Consider the following 14,969-nt stretch of genomic DNA (forward strand, 5'->3'; position numbering starts at 1 on the left):
ATCACCCTACATGTAGAGTGGGGGTGGGAGTGGGAGGGCGGCATGGGAGGGTGGGAGAGAGGGAAATAAGGAGGAAGGGAGGGAAAGGGAGCTGGGATCAATATGTAAAATAAAAATAATAAAATTTTAAAAAGGGAAGGATGTTCTGAACTTGCTGGTTCAAGGAGAACATGGTTTTCTCTATACCTTAGGAGCTGGCCATCACATAGTATCAGTGCTCAACTATGCATTCCCTTTCCATGGTATAGCTCAGTGCACTAAGCCTGCTAGGAAATGTGAATGGTACTCTACTGCTATCTTTCTCCAGTCTCTAAGGGAAACTTGAACAGATTATGATCCTCAACAGCAATCTTGATAGTCCCTTCCAGTGTAACTACTGTAAATATGTCCATATTCAGTGTCCAACACCCTGACATAGCAGAATCCGGCTCCTATTCCACTTGCCTCCAGAGTTGATGAGCTGCAGCACTACAGGATTCCCATACAATCCTGGCTGTGGTCATTGAGGTAAGGAGGGAAGTGGCACTATATGCCACCATGATGGAGGCCAGCAGTCAGTCCTAGCTTCTAAGCTGCTGATTTTACAGTATGGCACTTCCCTTTTTTTTTTTTTTTTTTTTTTCAGTTTTCATTATTTTTATTTCATTTTATTTTATTTCATTTATTTATTTTCATTTTATTTTTATTCATATTTTATTTCATTTTTCATTTATTTATTTTTTATTTCATTATTTTGTATTTTTATTATTTTTTCTAACTTTATGTATCGATCCCAGTTCCTTCTCCCTCCCTCCCATGCCCGCAACCCCGGTCCTGTCCCATTCTTCACCCACTGCACAGGGAGGGTGATACTTTCCAGGAGGGATCATCAAAATCTGTCAAGTCATTTGGAGTAGGGACTAGGCCCGCCCTCCTGCCTCTAGGTTAAGGGAGTATCCCTCCAATTGGAATGTGCTCCCAAAGTCCTTTCATGCACCAGGGATACATCCTGGTTCCACTGCCAGTGGTCCTTTAGACTGCCCAGGCCTTCTAACTGAGACCCATGTTCAGGGGGTCTGAGTCAGTCCAATGCTGGTTTCCCAGCTACCAGTCTGGGGTCCATGAGCTCCCCCTTGTTCAGGTCAGTTGTCTTTGTGGGTTTCTGTAGCCTGGTCTTGACCCCTTTTCTTATCACAATATGGTACTTTTCACACCTGCTTCTAAGGTTTAACTCTGTGGGGAAAGGCTCTTGGCTTCATGAATGCTGTCTCCAGTATGATTCCTAGGAAGAACCTGGAAGAAGATTTAAGATGTATTTGGGGGAGTGCTGGGTCAAAATCACTGAAGTGACACCACTTAGATTCTTGGGACAGAAAGGGAGCTTGATTCTCAGTTCAAGCATTCCATAATTGGGAAACTCCCTTGCCACTTCAGGAGTATGAATTCCAGTGTTCATATGATTTAATCAGAGGGCAAGTGATAACTGATTATAAGTGAAATAAAACAGTTATGAAATTGTAAATAAATTTTATCCATAGAAAACAAGACTCGGTTTTCAAAAAGAAAATATAGAGATTTTCAGAAATGTAATGTCCTATCTGTAAAATGGAAATAATGATTACCTATGTGTTAGCTATTATTGACAATATAGCCAAATGAAATTTGTTGTCTATTCTGAGAGGAACTGATTTTTAGCGTCTATTCTTTCAGCTCCCAAATGATTTTGACATTGAAACAGCACTACAGTATTATCCTGTGAGGTATGAAGAGAGCATGAATACTGTGTTAGTGCAAGAAATGGAGCGGTTTAACAAGTAAGTAAATGCCCAGGAGCTCAGGGAGCAACTGACCAAAATTGACAAAGTAATTTACTGGTATTGAATTTTAAATCTCAAGAAATTATCAAAATGTCCAATTTTATTTTTTTTAAGTACCATAGCCTTTTTCTCCATGAGAGAATCTTTTATAATGTAAAAATGATGATGAAAAAGAGATCTACTCCCATTGATTAGAAATAGTCAATAATCACGTAACTGCTCACCTAGCACTGTCTTCTTCACAAAGTAGTGGAAATATGGCTCAGTGGTTATGAGCACTTGCTGCTTTTCCAGTGGAACAGAGTTCAGTTCCTAGTAGCCTCCTCTGGCAATCACACTCATGCACATACCCATATACAGAAACTCAAACATACACATGATTTTAAAATTTTTAAATTAAAGATAGTGAGCATGAATTGGTTCTGTATGTCCCTTCTACAAGTTTCTGTTGCTGCCATGTGCTTCCTTTCTCCTTATTTTAGGTGCTGTGGTTGGTTTTAAGAAAAAGAATAGCCTAAGCTGGCCTCAAACTTGCTATGTAGCTCAAACTGGTCTAATCCTGCTGCCTCCACCTCTGAAGATGCCAAATTACAGGTGCACTGCTATGTCTAGTTCCCTGCTCTTACTGAGGTTGATTAGATACCCCATGATAAACAAATTATTTGCTCTTTTATTGTTGTAATTTAATACTGTATCAAGAAAGAGAAATTTGTTTTTGTTATGAGTATTCTGTAATATGTCCATATTTGTTTTCTAAACTTGTTGATATATTAAAGTAAACTATACTAAAATACCATGTTGCTCTATTTAACTCTGAGTTTTTTAGGTGTTGTAATTTGTTTGCTTGCCTCTTTGTTTTGTGTTGCTAAAGACTGAACCCAAGAGCCTCATATGAACTAAGCAGATGCACTACCACTGAGCTACATCTCCAACCATAACTATTTCTTATACAAATTCTACAATATGTATATGTATACACACACACACACACACACAAGTATTCAGTCTCTCAGCTAGTAGGACTTTTTTATTCACTACAGGTATATTTATGGTGTATTTAGCAGTTGGGCCTAAGTAGAAAACAGTGTTTGAAAATGTATGAATCAATACATAATTTATACTTTGATGTAAAGTTTTTAGCCATTGCATAATACTTTTTTGTTTGTTTGTTTTTTGTGAAACAGGTTCTTGATCTATAGTACAGACTATCCTTGAGCTGACTATATAGCCCAAGCTGGCCTCAAGTGCAAAGAAATTCTGTCTCAGTCATTCAAGTACTAAGATTATAGGTCTATGCCACTTTGTCCTGTTTACATAGCACCTTTTTTTTTTTCAATTTTTTCTGTATTTGCATGCTAACTGTAATATTTACCTAATAGTTTTCCTCGAGTGATTCTTTGCTTAAATGAATTGGGTCCTCCCAAAATGGTTCATAAATCCAAAGAAACACTTATTAAAGTTCAAATACCATCTCTCATAACTATATGAAAAATAATTTTAGAATTCATATAATTCATAAAGAATCAGAAAGTACTTCAAATATTTAATGCAGTTATAAACAAAAAGAGCAAAGCTAGAAGCATCGGAGCCCAGCATTGGTGGTACACCTTTAATTCCAACACTCGGGAGGCAGAGGCAGGCGGATCTCTGTGAGTTTGAGGCCAGCCTAATCTACAGAGTGAGTTCCAAGACAGCCAGGGCTATTAAAAAGAGAAACCCCATCTCAAAAACCAAAAGAAAAAAGAAAAAGAAACACATACATACATACATACATACATACATACATGTGTGTGTATATATATACATATATATATAAGAATTCACACAAGTTATAAAAATAAAACAAATATTCTGATTAATCTCTGGGCAAGAGACTTGAACACACATTCTCACACAGATATCCAAAGGCCAACTATTAAAAGAAAGGCCAGTGCCAGTACCTCTATAAGAGATGCAAATGAAATCATAAGAGCCATCCTTCACTCTCATGAATATAGCCAGTGAAAACAGTATGGAGGTCCTCAAAAACCAAAATTACCATACCACCCAGAAGTCTCATTTTTGAGTATTTACCCAAAGATTTTCAATAAATATGTCAAAAAGATGTCTCAATTCCTATGCTTACTGCACCACTGTTCACAGTAATCAACTTGTAATTCATCAAAAAATAAAGAAAGCATGTTTAGACCACAAAGCAAATGGTATTTATTACTAAACAGTAAGGAGTTCTGTCATTTGTGGAGACAGTGATGGAATTGGAGAATGTTTCCTAAATGAAATGAGCCAAACCTACAAAGATGAACACTGCATGTGACAAAGAGTGGAATAGTAATTTTCGGAGTCTGGGAGATGGGAGACCTGGGAGATGATAGTTAATTTTTAAAGTTATCTAGGTCCTGAGCAACAATAGCCAGAAAAGTATTTGGCATTATTTGATAATAATATCATAGAATAAATTGATATGCTACTGGTTTATTCTGTATTTCAAAATAGCATGCCACTTGTAGTGGTGTACACCTTTAATCCCAGCACTCAGGAAGCAGAGACAGGAGGATCCCTGTGAGTTCAAGGTCAGCCTGGTCTACATAGCCAATTCCAGGTCACCTACAGTTACCTCACATAGCCATGCTTTGGGAACACTGCCATAAAGCTGTGGATGTTTCCTGTTGTCTCTTCTTTTTCAGACTGTACATGGATATTTACTACCAAGTATATGTTAATAACAGTTTCTTTCATTGCAGTTTAATTAGAACTATTCGTAATACTCTGCGGGACCTTGAAAAGGCTATCAAAGGTTTGGTTGTAATGGACTCTTCATTGGAAGCAATTTCAGGCAGCTTGCTTATTGGGAAGGTTCCAGAAATGTGGGCAGAACGATCATACCCAAGTCTGAAGCCCCTTGGAAGTTACATCACGGATTTCCTAGCCCGGCTGAACTTTTTGCAGGTAAAATATTAGATAGATGATAGAGTGATAGATAGATAGATAGATAGATAGATAGATAGATAGATAGATAGATAGATTGGTCGGTGGGTGGGTAATAGATAATTTTATATTAGTAATCAACTGTGGTTATTTTAATGTCCCTAGGTTGAATAAAATGTGATTAGCTGTTTCCTGGTTATCCAACCAAAGTGCATGCATATACAAAATGCACATATTTTGAAGTACTGAGTAGAAAATGGAAACTTACTTTAGTCAAACTCAAGTGACATTCATATTTATGAAAGTTCTGTGATTCTCAGACACTACTGTTTAATGTTGTCTTGTAATTTTAGTACTCAAAAGAAATCACAAAAAAAAAAAAGCTCAAGGCTTAGATTTAGATTTATTAACATTTGTCCTTTATCTTAAAAATCGGAGCTTTTGCCTGGTATTGGTGGCACACGCCTTTAATCCCAGCACTTGGGAGTCAGAGGCAGTCGGATCTCTGTGAGTTCGAGGTCAGCCTGGTCTACAGAGCTAGTTCCAGGACAGGCACCAAAGCTACACAGAGAAACCCTGTCTTGAAAAAAAAAAAAAAAGTCAGAGCTTTTTCTTCTACCTAATCTCACACACATGTCAAGGGCACAGGAAAGTATAAGAGAGGAAACGCTTTCTCCCTCGGCTCCTCTGCTCTCTCATCTCATAGTTTATGTTCACACAAAAGTTCAATGTGGGGAGAATTACTGGGACACTTTAAGGATAGGGTGAAACTTGTAACAAGTGTCAATTGCCACCAAGACTTGAAATATGATTGGCCACATGTTAACCACGTGCTCCACTCCAGGACTTAGCAGAGTTCTGTCATCAGAAAGGCTCAGACTTGAGAGCACAGGAGGAGTGAAAGGAGGGCAGTAGTCCCTTCTCAGAAACAGAAAATAATAATAATAATAATAATAATAATAATAATAATAACAGTATTCCTTCAGCATAGACAGGACCACCATGCAGTCTTGGCTAGAGAGAAGACTTCCTGAAAGTAAATGGCATGCTTGAAAATACCCCTTAGGTGCAGATAGAAATGGGTTTTAAGTAGGAGACTAGGAAGTTTGGGTTTATTTTAATGGGCTGCTGACAAATTGTGCAAGATGATAAATCTGGTCCACACTATGCATGGCCAGAAGTGTTTCAGCAACATTGTTCAGACACTGAGTAGACAGGAGCAAGAAGACAGTGCACACTGCAGCAGAAAGAAGATGGAGAATCTCTGATCCAGAGGGGGCAGTGCACATGCAAACCAGGTGATTACAGGACTCAAGATCTGGAATAGCATGAGTTACAGCATTAGCTAAAGGTTAAAATCTCTAAAGATGGCAACTCTTCATTTGGGCTAAACAACGTAATGAATACTCACAATTACAGTTGGCCTTTACAGATTTGACTCTTTCAAGTTAAATTTGCTTAATGCTGAAACCATTTTGAATTTCCAAGAATAACTGGGAGAACAAAGAGGAAAGAGGGAGCATGCATTGACTCAGGGAAAGTCTTCTGATGGAAAGTGGGGGCAGTATAGGTGAAAATCAGAATCAGGAATTGAATCGCAGTGGCATTTTGTAAAAATAGACATAATGTATCTTGTTTTCCGTTGTAGGAATGGTTCAATTTGGGAAAACCCAGTGTGTTTTGGATCTCTGGTTTCTTTTTCACCCAAGCTTTTTTAACTGGAGCTATGCAGAATTATGCCAGAAAATATACCATCCCTATTGATTTACTAGGCTACGAATTTGAGGTACAAAAGGTCACTCCTTTAACTCAACAGTATGATACTAAATTAGTCATATATCTAGGCAAGAAGAATATGCAAAATGTATATATTAACATCCAATATAATCAAATTATTTTTCTATTCTATGTGTTTTATAAAGTATATAATTCTTGTCTTACTATATTTAGAACTTTTGTAATGTCAGTATTTGGTACAAATAACACAGTATTGTCCTTATGTTAACAAAAATTAATGTGATAAAATGCTTCAAAATGCCTATACAAAGCTGGGTAGATAGCCCAGTTAGCAAAGGGCACACACACACACACACATACACACACAAATACACACACACACCTATATAATATTGTATGTTTTCAGATATTATGGCTGAAAACCTTAATAGTGTAACCAGATTTTTAATGCATCCTAAATGTTCAGCCAAAGTTTTCTTCATGAAATGAAGATATGTGGTGAACAATATTGATAGTGTGGGTCTCTCTTCAGGTGATTTCATTTCATACCTCTGACACTCCACCAGAAGATGGTGTTTATATTCATGGGTTATATCTTGATGGAGCACGCTGGGACAGAATCAGGTTAGTACTTTAAATGTAAACCCTTTGTCAGTATAGATATGATTAATCATAGATATAATAGGTGGTCTCCTGTCTTCTGACAAACCAAAGGATCTTCTACGAGAAGTAAGATGCTTTCAGAATCCATGCGCAAGTCATTATTCAGGCTAGGACAATTGATGAGTGATTATTTTTAAGTTCTAACAATTTTAGCTAATATTCTAGTGATCTCATTAGTAGAAAATTTAGCTGAAATTATTTTCCTGCTTGTGCTTGATAACTGCTCCCTTTTATCTTGTAATGTGTAGGACTTGGTCAATTTTAAACAACTGACCGTTTAATAAAGCTAATAAAGCTCCCATTTAGTGAATGGAAATCTGCTTAAATTTGATTGTGTGTGTATGTATATGTATGTGTGTGTATGAGTATGTATATATGTGTCTGTATGACTCTGTGTGTATGTCTGTCTGTGTGTGTGTGTGTGTGTGTGTGTGTGTGTGTGTGTGTGTGTGTACACAGAGAGACTTCCAACTTTATTCTTAGAAACAGAGAGGAAACTTTTAAGCTTTTCCTGGTGTAAAATAGATAAGGGTGAGAAAAGGTAGGGTATTTCCCTTAGAACCCTGGTCCTCAACAATTCATTAATCTGTATGATCTACTGTTCAAAGACAGGATTGGACTTTGCTCGAAAGTCTGTAGGAAATGAGGTAGGAAAAAAATCATTGAAGAGGAAGAAATATGGTACTGCTACAAAGATGGGAATTGGGCGGGGTCAGTGGAGGAGGTGGGGGATAAGGAATTCAAGACAAGGTTAATGAAGAGGCCCAGCCCATTCCCTGGCCTCCATGAATTTGTACTCATATCATAATGCAAAATGTATTCAGTCCAACTTCAGAAGTCTCCATAGTCTATCACGTCTCAACGCTGTTTAAAATTCCAAAGTTCAAAGTCTCTTCTAAGACTCATGGCAATCTCTTAACTTTAATCCCTTGTAAACTACTGAGTTATATTCTCCACGGAAGTATAGTCCAGAGCTGGGCGTTGGTGGTACATGCCTTTTATCCCAGCACTCTGAGAGGCAGAGGCAGGCAGATCTCTGTGCGTTTGAGGCCAGCCTGGTCTACAGAGTGAGTTCCAGGACAGACTCCAAAGCTACACAGAGAAACCCTGTCTTGAAAACAAAAAACAAAAAGTATAGTCCAAGCTGGCCTTGAATTCCTTATCCCCCACCTCCCCCACTGGCCCTGTCCAGTCCCCATCCTCTTAAGCATTGTCCTACTGGGGTATAGCACCATGGCGGGTTTTGCCCCTCATCAGTTTGTTGCCATTTTTCTTTGAAGCCTTAAATTATTTGATTTTCCTTCCTTCCTGCCCCACCCCCAAATGTAGCATACTAAAAATTCTCTAGAGAGGCAGATCTCCCCCCCCCCTTTAGGTCATTTTATATTTTTTGTCTTGTTTATCTCACTCTGTAGCCAAGAGTGAACTTGGCCTCATAGTAGTCATCCTGGTTTAGCCTCTGTAGTGCTGAACTTACAGGAATGAGTCACCATGCCCAGCTTACACTTGAATCTGGACCCTGTCGGGAACTATAAGAAGTCTTAGGCCCTCCACTCTGTCTGTGAACTAGGAATGGGCATGACCATTGTGAGGGTGGAGTGTGGTAGCACAGTGTCTGCTTAATGAGCAGTACTTAAAAACTGGCAGACATTGATTATTTGTTCACTGCTTTATGCTTCACCTGTCCATAGTCTTCATCTGTTTCTCTCAACTCTCCATTGCCTCATCTTTCTCCCTCCCCTCTTCCCCTGCCGTTCTCCTCATCTACTTTTTCTATAAATCTAATGTGGTTTTTTTTTTTCCTGTATCTCTGGTCCTCTCTCATATTGAAGGCCAATGTCCAAATTGCAATTTTGTTCCAAATAGCAAATAACTAACAATATCCATCCATTTCTCTTTGCAGTGGATTGCTTGCTGAACAACATCCAAAACTTTTGTTTGACCTGATGCCCATCATATGGATAAAACCAAGTAAATATATAACAATATGTTGGAGTTTTATAGAGAATAATTATTCCCTAAATATTTTTTAAAAATCATTTGTGACTTAATACTAGATGGAATGTCTGTGCTGTAAATATGTTGGGGCATTTACATTATTTTGGGACCATCGCTCTGCTTCTGTATGCTAGAGAAATGGCTCAGCAATGAAGAGTGCTTGCTGTCCTTCCAGAGGACACAAGTTCAGTTCCCAGCACCCACGTTTGTCAGCTGATAACTCCAGCTCCCAAGAATCTGATCTCTTCTTGTGGCTTGCTGGTAACTCCAGCTCCAAGTGATTTGATACCCTCACACATGGCACATATACACACAGACATAAGCACAAAACATACATTTAAAAATAACTGTCTTTTTAAGATACCATTTGTTTACTTCATCCTCACACTTCTATGATAAATCTCACAATGAGACAGCCTCTTCCCACACTTTGGCTGAGTGCCTTTTCTAAATGTACAGAATGCAAAGGACTTGATACATACTGTACTAGTGCCCAGCATTTTCTGGCTCTAAAGGACCCATAGGCCTAGGAGCCAATCGGGAGACCTAAGACCCATGTAGAAACCACAGGGGATAGAAGTCTACTTTACCTCTTGCTGGAGGCACTTTCTTTATACCATCATCATTTTTTTCTAAAAGTAAGCTAATAACAGTAATAATGAGACTCATTCATTTTTATGACTTTTTAAAAATTATTTTTAGTTTTACTTTTCTGAAGTATTATTTATGATCAAACCTAGAGCCTTCTACTGAGTTACATCTTAGCCCCAATTTTCTTAAATAACAATGGATGAACATATTTGCAAATTACCTAAAGTCACTACCCAACGTTTCAAACATCTTCCCTATTAATGTGATCCACCTATGACAAGAGTGGCTTTCATTTAGAAAAACTCTTCTAGTAATTGTACATAGATTATTTTGTGAGTTTACAGGAACTGGTATATTTTCCTTATCAATAACCTGCTAAAAACAAGTAGGAACTTCAGCGTCTTCTAATTGGCACGTTAAAACTGGCTAGCAGGTAATACTAATTCCACAACTTCAGGGATATTATACCTCTTGGAATTTACTTCATTTGTAATTCAAAATGCCAAGTGCAGTTCTAATGAGTTCTATTAGAGTTCTAAGCAGTTTCTCCCAAATCTCTTCTATCACACCCACTATATTTTACTTCTTTCCTATCTTGTCCTCTTTCTCCTTCCCTCCCATATCCTCTGGAGATTTTTCATAGTTTCCCAGAGATAAAAAATATTTCTTAATATTTATTTTTATGGGGCTGATGAAGAGATAGCTCAGCAATTACAAGCACTTGCTTCTCTTCCAGAGGACCCAAATTGCCTTCCCTGCACCCATGTTGGGTGGCTAACAAGTACCTGTAACTCCATTTCCAGGGGATCCAGGGTCTTCTCTGCACTCTTTGTGGAATTGAACTCATGTTCACATACTCCATCCCCACACAAAGATACATGCATGTATACACATAATTATTTTAAAGAGTTTATTTTATGTGTTTGTGTGTGCTATGTGTGTGCAGGTGCCGGTGGAGGCCACAAGAGGGCATCAGATATCCTATATCTAGAGTTACAAAAGGTAGAAACTGAACTGGGGCCCTTTGATACAGCAGGCAGTGCTCTTAACTATGGAGCCATCTCTCCAGTTCCAAAGAGTAATTACAGTCAGCTTTTGATTTCTAGACCCAGATTCATGAACCTATGAAAGTGCTTGCCTTGATATGCCTACTATTAAAAAAAAATCCAAACTTTTCAATATCATTCTCAAGATCTTGGCCATTCTGTTACAAAGTAAATAATTGTTCTTTTAGAAACAATGGCTGTTTCATCTTTATTTAATAGATCTCTCTCTTTTTTTCTTTTTCAAGATGAAAAGTCTAATATTGTGAAATCAAATGCCTATGTCTGTCCCCTCTACAAGACAAGTGAACGTAAAGGAACTCTTTCCACTACAGGACATTCTACCAACTTTGTCATTGCAATGTTGTTAAAAACAGACCAGCCTGTTCAACATTGGATCAAGCGTGGTGTGGCTATGCTTTGTCAGTTGGATAACTAAATTGAACAAATTTAGAAAACACCTCATAATTTTTTAAATTTTCACTTAAAAAAATCCCAAACTGAGTATTGTTGTGTATTTCCTTGAACAGTCTTTGCCCCATTCTGCCTGATGCCCCACCCTTGATTAGAATAGTTTTGTAACCAAATTCCTTTGAGTTAAGCTCCACACCTTCAGAGAAAATGTGAAGCAAAGTGTTACTTTGAAGCATATGGAAGTCTGCAGATTTTATCTAGTTTCTTAAATTTTGATACAAACACATAAAGATTTGGACAATTAGATGGATATAACTTAACTTATATTAGAAAGTATTTCTTTAATTAATGTTGTCCTTTCTTCAGTTCCAATCATTATACACATCTCAGCTACCTGAAACCATTATGTATGCACAGTGAGGAAAATATTAAGGCAAAGAGCCAAGACCTGTATCTCATACTTCTATAAAAAATTAGTTCAAAATCTCAGAGTACTCTTGTGACAAACAAGGAAGTGAAGGTAAGATGGTATAGCCGGCTGGTGGTCAGTGCCAGCTTCCGTGTCTCTCTTGGCATCTCATTTTTCATTGGAAATATCAAGTGTCCCATTCATTTTACACAGAAAAACCTTGTCTCAAAACACAAAAACAAAAACAAAGTAGCTGGAGAGATGGCTCAGTGGTTGAGAGTGTTTACTGCTCTTGCAGAGGAAGTGGGTTCGGTTCTCAGCGCCCACATCAGGTGGCTCACAGCTACCTGTAACTCTAGTCCTAGGGGATCCAACAACCTCTTCTGCCTCCAAGGGCATCTACATACACAGGAACACACATACATGTAAGTAAACACATGCACATAAAATAAAAATCTTTTAAAAAGGTGGGTGGATTCTGAGGATTAATAGGTTGATCTCTGCCCGAATGCATGTGTGCACAAATTTAAAAATAAGTTCTGTAATGTAATCCCTTCCTTGGTATTCCAAGGGTACTGAAGGCTGTAGTTCCACAGCTCAGAGAATATGTAGGTATAGACACACAGGGGCTCTGTGGAACAGTTATCCTTTTGGTGATGCTGGGGATTTAACTATGGATCTCATGCATGCTGGCCAAGTACTCTGCCACTGAGCTACAGCTTCAGCCCACTTTTTTACTTTTCATTTTGAGACAAGGTCTCACTAAGTTTCCCAGGCTAGCTATGAACTCACTCTGTAGCCCAAGCAGGCTTTGAACAGTAGCTGGGGTTCCAGGCCAGTGCTACTAAGATATCCAGTCAAGTCACTTCTGATAATGCCAGTAGAGCAAAATTTCTGGCTCCTCTTAAGTGAGAAATTCTGGTCTCTGGTGGCTATGTGCCTAAGTCTTAAAATAATTTTTTTCATGGCCAGTCTTCTGCAAATACATTATATCTCCCAAATCAGATAAAATCTTTTAAATCTATGAATCCAACAGTGAAGAAAAGAGGTTGTGTTTCCAAACAGCATAAACACACATGTGAAAAACAAGGAAAACATGCCAGACTGTCTTATGACCAAGTATTTATAGTAAAGCTATTTATAATGGTCACCAGTGTGTGGGGGGGTGAAGATCCAGACACCTGCAACATGGAAACTTCGGAGCAGCTCTAGAGGATATTTTAAAAGGTAAAAAATTAGTCTTTAGAGCCTGTCCTATATTAAAATGGTAGTGTTCTTTTTAAACCATTTAGATATTGCCTAATACAGTGGCTGATTTAATTACTGCTATTCCTATTCTTTGTGGTGTATTTATTCCCAAAGCATGCTCACTTTTGGTTTTTACTAGATAAAACATTAACTGACTACATGGAAGGTCTTCTTTTGAGTGCTATAATCATTGAGAAAAACTTACATGCCCTGTCTAAAATAAGTCAATAATAAACACTTTCCGTATTGCAAAAATGCCTTTAAAGTTTCATTTGATTATTTGTTTTTCGTTGTTTTACTTCTTTGCTTTAAATTTTGAAGTTAGTGTATAAATGCATTTTATTATGAACTTTTGATACACATATGTCATTATACTTTATTAGTTCCCTCCCTTCCCCCAATATTGCCCACCCCTGCCCCTCTTGCTGAGTCCCTTCCTTTCCCGTACAGTTCCCCTTTTTCATATCATATGTTTCTGTCACTCTCTTTTTCCCCCTCCCCCTCCTTTAAAACATTACCTTTATGGTTCCTTTCTACTCCCATGTAGGGTGTGTGTGTGTGTGTGTGTGTGTGTGTGTGTATGTGTGTGTGTGAGTGTGTGAGGCAGAGGGTAGGGTAGCGTGTCCCTTCCCATGTAGGGTGTGGGGGGGTGGGCAGAGGGTAGTGTAGTGTGTTTTCCACCTCATTTTTAATTTCTTTATTCTTGAAATTTCACAGGTACACACAATGAAATATGATCATACATTTCCCCCAACATGTCTTCTCCCAGCTTCTTTTGCTTATTTGGTTTTGTGGGTTTTTTTTTTTTCTTTTTTTATAACCCACTAAGTTTAGTTAGTGCTTTCCATATGTGGGTGGGTAGGTGTGGGCCCATCCCCCAAAGCATGGAAATCCTATCAGTAGTCACATCATTTTAAAAAATGATTTTCACTAAACTAGAAAATATCAGGGGACAACAGTTCTGCAGTAAGGGATGAGGACTAGAGGTGCTCTGTTCTATGCCAGAATTTGATAATTTGATCTTGTGCAGGTCTCTTGCAGGTAACCGTGGCTGCTGTGAGTTCTTGAGTGTGACTATGAAAGCTAGCCAGCAGGGATGAATTACTTGTTGATTTGGGCAGTAGGAGAGTAGAGCTGCAACTTTTGGATACAGCTGTTGCACACATCAATGCATAGCACATATATAGGTACTTAGATGGTTTTTGTAGCAAAGAACAACCAATTATTATGGTAATAGCTTGTGTTTTGGAGACCACAGAGTTCTACTCCATCTTATTTTTTTGACACCATTCCTTTCACTAAACCTTGTGTTCACTGATTGTCTAAACTGGCTGACTAGGAAGGTCCAGGGATCTACCCATCTCTAACCTTGTCCCCTCAGTGCCAGGGTCAGAAGTGTGCACTACTACATGTGCCTTCATACGTGGGATGCAAACATAGGTCCTCGTGGTTGTGTACGAACTGAGCCATCTCCAAAGCCTTCCTAATGGCTAAGGAAGTTGATGTTGGGTACTGCTTTAGATATTTACTGGCCATTTTTTTTTTTTGGTTGGTTTTTGTTGGGTAAGAAGTATTTTTATTCTTGCATTTATTCAAGCTATCTTGATATCCGTCCACCACTACTTCTCTCCAGTTCCTCCTAGGAACTCCCCTTTTGTCCCCCTCCCAGTTTCATGCCCTTCAGTTCATTGCTATCAAAAAGCCACCTGATGTCTGGGCATTGGTGGCGCATGCCTTTAATCCCAGCACTCAGGAGGCAGAGGCAGGCAGATCTCTGTGAGTTCGAGGCCAGCCTAGTCTACAGAGCAAGTTCCAGGACAGGCACCAAAACAATACAAAGAAACCCAGTCTTCAAAAACAAAACAAAACAAAAACAAAAACAAAAAACCAGAAAACACCTAAGGGGCTGCTCAAAGGGCTGCTCTTCCAGAGGTCCTGAGTTCAATTCCCAGCAACCACATGGTGGCTCACAACCATCTGTAATGAGATCTGGAGCCCTCTTCTGGCCTGTAGGTATACATGCAGGCAGGATACTGTTCACATAATAAAGAAATAGTTTTAAAAAGAGTTTTAAAAATCCATGTGAGTCTAGTCAGTGTTCCCTATATATGTGCATGGATGTAGGGCCATCCCCTGGAGCATGAG

The 14,969-nt window shown here is 38.5% G+C and overlaps 1 protein-coding gene across 1 annotated transcript in view; it reads left to right on the forward strand.

Moving 5' to 3' along the window:
• Positions 1 to 12,007, forward strand: part of Dnah12 (dynein axonemal heavy chain 12) — a 180,611-nt gene extending 168,604 nt beyond the window's left edge. The window contains exons 68-73 of the mRNA XM_051176738.1: positions 1,690 to 1,793; positions 4,538 to 4,742; positions 6,370 to 6,507; positions 6,991 to 7,082; positions 9,025 to 9,092; positions 11,002 to 12,007. Coding sequence (XP_051032695.1) covers positions 1,690 to 1,793; positions 4,538 to 4,742; positions 6,370 to 6,507; positions 6,991 to 7,082; positions 9,025 to 9,092; positions 11,002 to 11,192 — 798 coding nt within the window. The 3' untranslated portion in view covers positions 11,193 to 12,007. The remainder of the gene's footprint in view (positions 1 to 1,689; positions 1,794 to 4,537; positions 4,743 to 6,369; positions 6,508 to 6,990; positions 7,083 to 9,024; positions 9,093 to 11,001) is intronic.
• Positions 12,008 to 14,969: the final 2,962 nt, after the last annotated feature.

The sequence above is a fragment of the Phodopus roborovskii genome, unplaced genomic scaffold (genome assembly GCF_943737965.1).
Source record: "Phodopus roborovskii unplaced genomic scaffold, PHOROB, whole genome shotgun sequence".
NCBI lineage: Eukaryota > Metazoa > Chordata > Mammalia > Rodentia > Cricetidae > Phodopus > Phodopus roborovskii.